Genomic DNA, 12,050 nt, shown 5'->3' with positions numbered 1-12,050 from the left:
TCTTAATGTAAAAAATCATTAAAGATGCTGAAGATAAAATTTTAATGGACTGTATATTCAACCCATAGATACAAATCAATATCTTCTCCCTACTTAGCTGTCATGCACCACCCTGCACATTCAATCTTCCTTACAGTCTAGCTCTACAAACATGATCCATTTTCTGTGATGATGCTAGTTTTAATATCAGATGTAAACAACTCAAATGATAACTCATAGGCAGAGGTTATTCACATCAAAATATCAGAAAAAAAATGACACATACAAAGTCTTGTTCTAGAGTTGAACTATTACATTCAAGTATATCCACAACATGGGAAACAGTTTTACCTTTATCGGTAACTATACATCCAGCTTTAACACCACTTTTGAGCTTAATATGAGACCTTCTGCCATCTCTTCTCACAAGCTATAACATGTTAAGAAACATTAAAAACCCACCCAAGATGTATTTTTGGCCTCCATCTAGTATAAAATACTTACTATTCAGTTCTAACTTGCTGTTAAGATTCTAAGACTCCTAGCTGCTTTCCCTGTAAACATCTACTATATGAAACATGAAAACAGATACACAACCCTTCTATGGTTAAAAATTTTCATGATGAGAAAATACCCAAGTTCAATCAACATATTATGTGTGCAACCACAAATCTGATATATTGTATACAATGATGTAAATGTAACACATAATATACTGGCGAAACAAACTCAGTGCTTGTGTTAATAAACACTATTCAGATACAAGGCTGAAATGCAACCATCTACCTGTTACTGAACACATTAACAGCAATGTACATAATATGGAAAATGTACTTATTTTTTGGTCTACAAGTGGTTAAAGAAACACATCAGGAAAGGATTATAATTCACAATTAACAAGAGATATCATAGTTTCATTTGTAATATAAAATGAAATCACAACTTCATTATTTCTCAGAAACAAGGTTTCAAGTTATCAATGAGCATAGAAAGCAATTTGTCAAATTCACTTACTATACAAACAAGAAATCTCGTATTACTTACAAAAAAGCCATGTTATAAATAACATTACAAATCAACTTGCCTTTTGTTGAGCTACAATCACAGCAATGGTCGTTCCCAGGTAATACCTGTATCTGATTTATTATGCATTGCTTCACTTCAATCAAACTCTGGCTAACTTTATCCTCACCAGTTTGTTCAGAATCATCAAAAGCTTTTCTTAATGCTCCTTCTTTAGAGTTCACCAAGACAGACATCCAGCTATTCAAAATTAATACCACTGGTATTCATACTAAACTTTTTTTAACATTCACTGGCATTTTACATATCAACAGTAAAATCACATCAAAGTGTTTGAGAACTTTTTCATAATAAGCCTTACATGTTAGCAAGTAGTAACAGGACTTACAATATTTGTTACTCTTTACAAATATTCAAATATTGCCAATTTTCAGACATACTTAGTTCACAAAACTGGTTCACCCAATGTTATCTAATAATCATATTTTCATGATTAAGAGAAAAATAAATAAACAATTGTGTAATAATGTTGGTGAATGTTTATGCTTTAGCTTTTTTGTTATACATATAATTGTACTAATTAGTTATACTGTTTACAAAATACACATTTGCAACACTCATACAAACTGTTAAATGCAAATTTAAAGCATCAACAGAAAAATTATATTAGCATGCTTATTACATCGACCACTCCAAAACTATAAAAAGGAGAATCTCAGTACAGATATACAAGTAGATTATAAAGATATACTGACAATACTGCTCAATTTCTGAATGTCTATTTTCTATCATTACAAAAATCACAAGAACTGTAAAGATATGTATTAATTTTGAGTAACTAAGAACAATGAAAACGTTCCTTCTGATATACACTGTGAACAAATGCATGATGAATACAAAATTCTAAATTAGTCAAAATTATTTGTGTTACAAATATTCTGTAAAATCAGCTACTGTAACAATAACAATGAGAAGTAGAAATATGCAAATATGAACACCACAATCACAAACAACTTTATTACTTCTAACTTACACATCCATTTCAGCATCATCATCAGCTTGAAAGTGGTAAGTTCTGTTATCTGAAAGTAAAAAAACAAATTCAAGCATTCCCAAAACACGGGTTCCAGAAATATTATGCAAAGAATAATTTTAGACATGCAAAATAGAGGAAATATAAAAACACAAAAAATCAAAATAATTTCTAATCACAATGAGACTTCACTTAATTCTTTCTCCATGGCAGAGTGAAAGTACATGCATCGCAACCTTTTTCAGTTACATTCAAAATTTAAATTACGACTGATGTATATCAATAAATTTGGTATCAAAGCATAGTTAATAATTCAGATTTTAATATTATCTAAGTTTTAATGAAATATTTAAAAAATCCTCAATCTACATTTTCTGCATCATAAGATAGTTCTGTGCTATGAATTGTCATTTTAGAAATTTATAATCTTCAACTATAGGCTAATATAACTTTCAACCAATTACAACCACAAATCTCAAATTTGAACCACATTCTTGAATTGTTGAGACATCAAAACATTTGTGGAAGCCACTAGAAAAGCCCCTTCCATTCTTCTCTGTCTTTTTAAACTCTTTGCTAACAGACCTTAGAAAGCTGATGAGCATATTTCTAACCAATGCAGAGATTTCTTATGTAAACCATTAGTCAGCAGAAGAATTTGGTTTTGGTAATCATAGTTCTTTGTTCAGAGTGCTTCTAGATTTTTTGTAATCTACATACAGCCTACTTAGAAAGCCTGATAACTTATAGTACTTTTGGTACACTATATTCTAATGCATATTATATATTTTTGGGGTTCTACAATGCATATTTGAGAGGTACGTGAACTATTTTTTGGACCATAAAAATGGTGAGAAATAAGCAGGGTTCCTAAACAATGGCATCCAAATTTACACTGGCCTTAATTTGCACTCAATTCAGATGTGCTAAATTTCTTGTTTTATGTATAATTTTTATTGTTATATATTTTTTAACAAAACTAGCTAAAAATTAAAAACTTCATAGGTTAAATAATAAAACTTTTAATGAGAAACGACAGTTCGTGGTAAGCACACAGGACTGTAAACTGATTGTTTGTTTTTAATTTTTATGTCGAGGAACCCACTTTGAGACTAATAACACTTGGAGATGGCTTGAATGGGTAATGAAGAAAAGCTTTAATATAAATTTAACATAACAGCAAATATACAACATTTCGACAAGGTTTTTCTCATCATCAGGTGATGGACTAGTATCCTGTCCAGGGAGTATTTGATACCATTTCCATTAGTTTGTGTTATTGAAACTGAATTTCAGCACAAGCTCCTATATGCTGTTTAGACATAAGGTGGATTTAAATGGATGATATTCCTACATGCAGTTGACAATGATGCTGTTTATTACATGCAGAACACCTGCACGAAACTTTAACGAAATATGTGAATACACTTGAGAAAACATAAATTTTATTATGTTTCCTATGATCAAACTCCCCCGCATCTTTTATCTTATGATCTTTCTAGACACAAACTTTAAACTAACCATTAGTGGCCAATTTTAAAAAGTTGCAAGTTAGAGTTTGGAAACTTTCCAAGTAAAAAAATTCCAAGAATTTTCCAAAACTTTTGAAAACTAATTACCAATTTCCATACCCAAAGGTTTATTACACTGAAACACAAGTTTTATTAGTATCATATACCTTGTAAAACAAAAGTTACTTACAAATTACCCCAAAATAATTTTATACCTGATAATGTTTAGCCAGTGTTTATTATGATTATCATCTCATTCCCACTACCAGCATTGGATAGTGAAATAGAAGTTGTTGCTTTTCACACATGAAGCTACACAATGCAGCCTCACTCTTATTATCAATATCAAATATTTGTCACAAACTATACATCTGGCACAGAATTTGTTTGGTAAATATTCTGTGACACATTCTTCATACTTTGAATCTATAGACCACTCTAAATTGAAGTGACACCTATTTTTGCAATGATTGGTTACAAACTTTCACTTCACTGCACCCCAAAATAAGAATCTTTTCTCTTACCATCAATACCACTGCTCCTGTGGCTACATGCACATCTCGTATACACACCACCATTGATTACGGACAGCAAATATACGGCAAATTAAAAGAAATTCAATACCATAGGTTTGACTTCTATAACAAACTGCTAAATTAGGCCTACACCAACAGTTTTTAGTGTAACTTGTGTAGAACCTCACAGATTGATAGAATAATTTCTGCATATGATAAATTAACAATGACATTTCAGGCTGTGGAATCTTACTTTTAAATTAGTGTTATTGTGAGATTTGCATCTTTACAGCATTGGTGGTGAATATATGCAAGTTATAGTGCAATACAATAACACATCAACTAAATGTTAACGAAAATGCTATCTAAACTTCCTCACTTTTTAAATATCAATTATATCAATATTTGTGTAGACGAACTTTCAGACAACTGATATTACCAATATGGTAAAATACTAGCTGATGACAGATGTAAAGTATTTATGTTGGTATATCTCTAATTTTCAACTACATAAAAATGATTCTTCTAAGGTATTTCCACCAGAAATTGTCTTAAGACCCATTATAAAAAACAAAGATGCCACTTTTAACTGTAACCTTGAGATTGGTGATATATTACATCAATCAACAAAGAACAAAGTATTCTCCTTTGGTCCTATTATACTCCTTTAGATTGTAAATTTCCAACTTCCACTGGCATAGAAGTTATTGGATTATTTAAAACATATGATGTGAGAAAGATATATAAAAAATATTTTATTTTTAAAGGACAATTTCAAAATATTAGCATGGAAAGTAATTTTCAAGCACTTTTCTAGGTGCATAAAAATTTCCAATAATTGTCTCCCTCAAATCTCACACATGACACCAGGATACCTATAGTAAGAAGGCAGAGAGTAATATTAACTCTTTCAGCACATGCTCAATCCCTGAGACCGTTCTTGTAACCATTTTGTGCTTGTTATAGTTTTCATGCTATAACTTTTAAATTAGTAAGCATATGCATATGCAGAATATCATATCTTTCTATTAAGTTTTAAGGTTTGTTAAGGAATGTTTTATTCATGCTTTGTTTTTTCTTTATGCATATTGCCTATCCAACATGCAAAGTAATTTTCATTTTAAGAATAAAAATACTTTTATGCATCAGAAAATTTCCAAATTTCACATGTGAAATCTTTACAACATCCAAATAGTTATCAAACATTTGTTAAGAAAATACTATATTTTATCTGTTATTTTCACTAATGAATCTCAGTATGGGTTCGGTCTATTGACCAATCTCGTAACCACCATAAGAAATTAGGAAAAAATATATAAATTATGCCTTTTTTCCTTCTAGAATGACTACAAATTATAACACGAAAACACAAATGTTTAGACTAAATAGCTTAAATCACACAATATTATACATTTATATATATTTATTATTTTTATTATAATGACCTTTCACTCATGCCTGGCTAACAATACAGAAGTTATAATATCACAGCGAATGTGCACTCATGTTACCATATCCAATAATATAAAACTGATCTTTAGTCTTTACAAAGTGACCTGTCTTGGCTGTGTTTTGGTGGACTAGTATTTTCTAAAATACAGTCAAATTTAATTATTATACATAATATATGTATATACATTATTACTATTTACAAATAAGTTCTTAATCCTTTTGCCATGGGTATCCTTTATTCCTCATGACACAAGGTTTTAGTGTCTTACATTCAAAATTTTATTAAACTACTTTTTGTATATGTTATACCAATTAGAATAGCATAAAATCTTGGCTAATAATCCATATTTTAATAGTATATAAGTTTTAAGTTATATCCTGAATTTCCACTAGTGTAACACACATGACATCATTTCTGAGCATGTCATCATCTCTGTTTTATCCATCACCCCTCGAAAATTTACGAAATTAAACATAAAATGCTCAATATAAAATCGTTATTGCTTAAACAGACCATAATTTTTATAGCCTTCATTTTTGTTTGGTTACAGAGCTATCAAAGAGAAAATTAGACTCCTCCTGCCACACCCACCTGTCACATCCTCTCTTTCACAATTTGTTGATAGTTCTCTCTTACATTTCATTATATATATTACCTATAACCAAATAGAAAGTCAAGGTTTTCATCTATGAAATGGCGTATTGTATAACATTGTATTCTAAACAGATAACCATCAATTTCACTTTGAGTAACAACATGGTTCAAAGGTAAATAAAACAATAAAATTTAAATATAAATAGATGTATAATATTACGAACTTAGAGCTACTTAGGATAAACGAATGTAGAAAGAAAAAAAAGTTAATTTAGGTTTATTTCAATTTTTTTTGCTGGTTATGAGGTCGATCGAATTGACAGATCCCGTTTTGAGATTAGGGTAGAGAAAATAACATATAAACAATAAGGATTTAGTGAAAAAAAACGTTTGAAATGCATTTAGGAGGTTTTAGGGATTACACAAAGGAAATTTGAGATTTTTGAGATGACAAAAAGTATCTTTAATTTTAACATGAAAATTACTTTGCACACGAACTATTCAAAACAAATACTCAATATATTCATGGACAAAACTTCATTTTATTTTAGTAAAAGTACTTCACTAAGAAATATGATTTTTTGTATGTGAAAGACTTGTAATATTAACTGAAAGACTGTCAAATTTTGAAGATATAACCAATATATATAGAGAGTTATAAGTATTAAATTTATGTCAACTTTAAAAGAGCACAGAAGGTCACGTGACTCAGTCAAATTGACCGACCCTGTGTTGGAAGAGTTAAGATACGGTTTAGCTCTGTTAACCCTTTCCATATGGAACATGAATAAAAGGCCATGTCATCGCGTTTGTTGACTCACAATCAAAATTTTAGTGAACTACTATTTCATGAATTTATGTCAATAACTTTGGTATCAAACTACACATTATAATTCAAATTTCAGTATTATAGATTACATCTATATACAACATGAATAACCAATCGAAACCTCAGAAAGTCCCCATAATGGCTTTCTCAGCCTTTATAATGTGTTTGGATGTTACTTCTTTCTTTCGAACCAAGATTTCAAGGTGGTAGGTTATGTCTTTTGTCTGCTCGAAATTTCATATTTTTTGAGACAAAAATACAGCTTAGTTACTAAATTATAGTAGAATTCCATGGTATTGATATAGTAATTTATGGTTTTTTGGTTATTCAACTGTATGTATAAAACCTACAAAAAAATGTATCTTGCTTCATATCCTCCACGTGCAAAATTTTAAAATGCTTAGCAACCTACATCAGGCAGAATCCAAGTACAAAGGTCATAACTAGAAGAGATAATTGTTTGCTTTACTTCTTTATTTACTGTTCTATTTGTTAAGAAAAATATGTTTAAGAACTTATTTCTAAATAGCAATAATCTATAAACATATATAATGTATAATAATTGAAATGCGACTATTTACAAAATACTAGTCGACTAAAACACAGCCAAAACAGGTCACTTTGTAAAGACTAAAGGTCAGTTTTATATTATTGGATATGGTAACATGAGTGCACATGTGCCGCATCATTGTAACTTCTGTATTGTTAGCCAGGCACAGGTGAAAGGACAATATAATAAAAATAATAAATATATATATATATATATATATATATAAATGTATAATGTTACGAGATTTATGCTATTTAGTCTAAACATTTATGTTTTCGTGTTATAATTAGTTCTCATTCTGGAATGAAAGAGGCATAATTTATATTTATTTCCAAATTTTTTATGGTGGTTAAGAGATCGGTCAAATCTCCCAAACCTGTACAGAAAGTTGTTACTGAAAGTAAAATACAAAGTTTTTCTTAAGACACATTTGATAACTATCTTGGCATTATAAAGATTTCGCATGTAGAATTTCAAAATTTTCTGATGCATAATAGTATTTTTAATCTTAAAATGCAAATTACTTTGCATGTTGGATAGGCAACCTGTAAACAGAAAAAAAAAAGGCTCGAGAAAAACGATGCTTTACAAACCTTTGCATATGAAAGCATTGTAATGTTTACTGATAATCTGCTAAATTTCGTTAACATATGCTTAGTAATTTAAAAGTTATAGCATGAAAACTATAGCAAGCACAAAATGATTAAAAGTCAGTCCCAGGGACCGAATGATCTGAAAAAGTTAAACACAAATAGTGCTTACAAAATAACAATACACTCACATAAATAATTTGTACATATGCTTTATCTGAATCTTATTTGAGATATGTTTGTGTATGTCTTCTTATAACTAGATAACCAAATCTGACATGTACCCATAGAGCCCCAAGTGGGTGACATAGTGGAGTAGACATTCAGATTGGACCCCCATGAGTCATCCACAGGGTTCCCTATGTTTAACCTGTGCACTGTGTCTTCTTATAATTGGCAACCCTGGTAAATTACCTACTGTTTATCATATAAAAAAAAAACATCTAATAAAATAAGTCTCACAGAAGGCTCTTGGTACTACATCAGCTAAAGCACACAGAACAAATTTACTAAATGGTTGGTGATGTGATCTTCATAATAAGGTTTTTCTAATTTTTATAGGAAGAACAGATATTATACTTTTACCTACTGGAATAGACAGTTTTAATATTATGCATGTATACTATAAATGAAAATCCTACAACACTGCAGACATAGTAGAAACTGAGCACCACAAAAGCATCAACTCATACTAAATGAGGAGAAACAGTTTCTTGTATTAATATGCTTGATTCATAATACTCTTTGATCCTTTGTGTTGAATAATTGAAAAAGGCAACTTACATGAGACAAGATCAAAACACTTCTTTTCTTCTGGGACTAACTACAAAAGAAAGAAAAACATTTAAAAAACTAATCAATCTCTATTTTCATGACTTCTAAACAAGTAGGTATTCAGTGCTGTTGAACAAAGTAGCACAAATAACACTACCAACATCATATTTTTGAAAATATCATTTTAATGTTTTATACTGTTTGGAGATGTATAACTATTTTTTACCTGACGACTAAATACACAAATAATTGAATGGAAAATTAAGAGAAAATGGTTAGAGTAATGATTCCAAACAATATTTGTTCTAGATTAAAAATTACACACGATCATGCTGACAAGCTCATTCATTACAGTTTTTCTCCCTTAGATACACAAGTATATGCATAAAAAATGCAAGGAAAGTATGAATTGGAGAAGTTGTCATAAAAGTAACTAATATAACATTTGCAGATTACTAGATTGATGTTTTGACAATAAATAAATTTCCATTGGCACTAAATCTATACAATTCAAAACCTTCACCAATTTATGACCACTGATTTAATCAATAATGTCATGAAAATAACTAACTGATATTAGCGTTTCCAGTTATTTATATTTTTGATTATACAAACTATCCAAATAATCAAAATACAGTTAACTCCAGATTATTTGTGTGGGGAGTATTCATGTTGCATTTTTTTAATCATCATTTCTTCCCTCATGAAGTTCTCATACAGTAGCTTCAGTGTGTCTCAAAGTATCACACGGTATAATTAGTATGGCTGTACTATTGTGGTGTGATAGGCCCAAATTAAAATGGATGAAAAACAAAAGAAAATTGTACTGATGATAAAATAAAAACTCGAGTTAATCAATAAATTAGAGAAAGAAGAATCTGCAGCTAAATTAGCTGAAGACTAGATGACAGGTGTACAAACTGTTCAGGACAAAGGAAAACCAAGCAAGGTTGGTGAGTTGGCAAAAGGTCTGTACTGGCAAAATGAAAGTCCATGTAAAAGTCAACACAAAATTTTGATGTGGTTATGCTTCAGTGGTTCATCCAGCAAAACAGCAGAAGCAATACTTATTTCTGAACTTTTGTGTGCACAGCAAGGTAAATTTTTTCATAAAGCATTAAAATTGGAAGGGGAATTGAACACATCATCTGAGTGCCTTACCAAATTTAGCAAAGATATGGCAATCATGAAATCAACATTGAATGCAAAGGACTAAGTGGTAATGTTGCAGCTTCTATTGTTAGACAATGCCCTTTCACGTCCATATGAAAGCATTTTGACTTCCGATGATGGTTTCATTTTTGTTAAGTGTTGCCTTAAAATATCATGCCCTTAATTCAACCCATAGAATAAGTTGTTATAATGTCAATGAAACATCACTACCAGGCTGGTTTTCTCAAGACCCTTGCTGAAGACTATAAATTGATGACACTATGGAAGGAACTTACGGTATTGAAAGTATTATAATGTTTCCCAAATCCAAAGTATGGATAAGTGTGAAACACATAACACTTGTTTGGTCAAGGAGGAAAAGATATACAGTATATTTTAGATACAGAAGAAAATGAATTAAAAAATTTAATGATGATGAAGTCAACAACACTGAGTTGGTCGCAATCTTACATGATGTTGACGAAGATGTATTTGAGAATGCAAATGATATAAATCTGACAGAATGGTCTGACAGTGACAAGTGTGACACAGATTTTGAACACATGGGCAGTTTTGATATTGCAAATGCAGTTCAACAAGAGGGAGAGAAAGAGGACTACAGCCATGAGAGTATGAGTGAATTAAAATAGCCAGAAGGCAATCACACAAGTAATAGTATGGCATTGCAATGCCTTGATACCATCTTAGATTATATGGAACAGTCAGGATTCAATTACAATGATATTATAGTATTAAAATATTAAGTCATTTTAACATGCTTTATAATAAAAATGAAAAAAATGAAGATTTCTGAATTATCCATGTTTTTCGATTATTCATGCAGCCTTCCATCTCCTTTACCCCGAATAATTGAGAGTTGAATGTATTAACATTATGATTTCTCATTATTATTTTTGATTAATTCAATTATGTTCAACTTAATTAGTTTTTAATGATTACATATATATGTTACACATTTCTTTTCAATTTCACCAATTTGTGATGGAAAAAGACTTAAAAACCCCATTAATAAATTAGTGTCTCTCTCTCTCTCTCTCTCTAGGTACCACATCCAAACAGGACATTGGTGACCATGGTCTTCCACAGATATCTTCTCCTTAAGGTACAAAGAATTTTCAATGTCAATACATTCATCCATTTTGATACTCTTGACATAAGTCAACCTGTCTTCCATGGTCTTTTTTTCCTTCATTATTTCTAGTTAGAACCAGATTTTCAATTTCTCTTTCCTCATAATGTGTCTGAAAAACTCCAATTGTCTTTTTCTGATTTCAGTCGGCAGCTTCCTCCTGCAAACGTGCTCTTGACAAAATATCTTCATTTGAGGTGTGACTTGTCCAATGTTCCTTCAAGATGCACCTTAAGAACCACAACTCAATTGCTTCAGTTTTCTTTACCATACTTAGCAACATTGTCCAACATTCTGATGCGTATATAAGAAACGGTATAACATAGCAATCCAAAAATATTAACTTCATCCCCAAAGAAATTTTACTATTTGTCAGTATCACAACTCACAAAAATAATCAATTAATCAAAATTAGTGTTTCTAATTGTTTCAAGTATCCAGGTAATCAAAATACAGCAATTATGATTTCTGATTATTATTTTTACCAATTAATTTAAGTCTTTTCAGTTTCAGGCTAGCATCACCTGGTGATTAGGGGTTGCTTTGTGATTCGAGGGTTTCACTTTAATTGCCGTTGCCACTGACCATGCTCACACTTTCTGAAATAGGTAATAATATTTGTTTCTTTGGTTTAAGTTATGGCAAAGGTACTAAAGCTATCTGCTACCTTCCTTGATTTTGAACTTATAATCAGAAAAAAGGCAATCAGCCAGCAGCACCCACCACAAACTCTTGGGCTATTCTTTACCAACAAATAGGATTGATTTTTAAATTATATCAGCTTAGTTGAAGAATAAAAACAGAAAAGAAAAATCTGGTACATAAGTGAACAAATAAAATAATTAACCACAACAACTGTGTAAGTCATAACTTAGTGGCCAACTGCTGTATTTCGTA

The 12,050-nt window shown here is 30.5% G+C and overlaps 1 protein-coding gene across 3 annotated transcripts in view; it reads right to left on the bottom strand.

The window, feature by feature from the left end:
• LOC106464183 (arfGAP with SH3 domain, ANK repeat and PH domain-containing protein-like) overlaps positions 1–12,050 on the bottom strand; it is a 94,964-nt gene that overhangs the window by 38,503 nt on the left and 44,411 nt on the right. For all 3 annotated transcript variants that reach the window (XM_022391876.1, XM_022391877.1, XM_022391878.1), the window contains 3 exons: positions 8,861–8,900; positions 2,036–2,084; positions 1,064–1,242 (listed from right to left, as the gene is read on the bottom strand). In XM_022391876.1, the coding sequence (XP_022247584.1) occupies positions 1,064–1,242; positions 2,036–2,084; positions 8,861–8,900 (268 nt within the window). The remainder of the gene's footprint in view (positions 1–1,063; positions 1,243–2,035; positions 2,085–8,860; positions 8,901–12,050) is intronic.

The sequence above is a fragment of the Limulus polyphemus genome, unplaced genomic scaffold (genome assembly GCF_000517525.1).
Source record: "Limulus polyphemus unplaced genomic scaffold, Limulus_polyphemus-2.1.2 Scaffold1581, whole genome shotgun sequence".
NCBI classification, from domain to species: domain Eukaryota; kingdom Metazoa; phylum Arthropoda; class Merostomata; order Xiphosura; family Limulidae; genus Limulus; species Limulus polyphemus.
The sequence above is the reverse complement of the archived record's forward strand: the minus strand, read 5'-3'. Positions and strand labels throughout refer to the sequence as shown.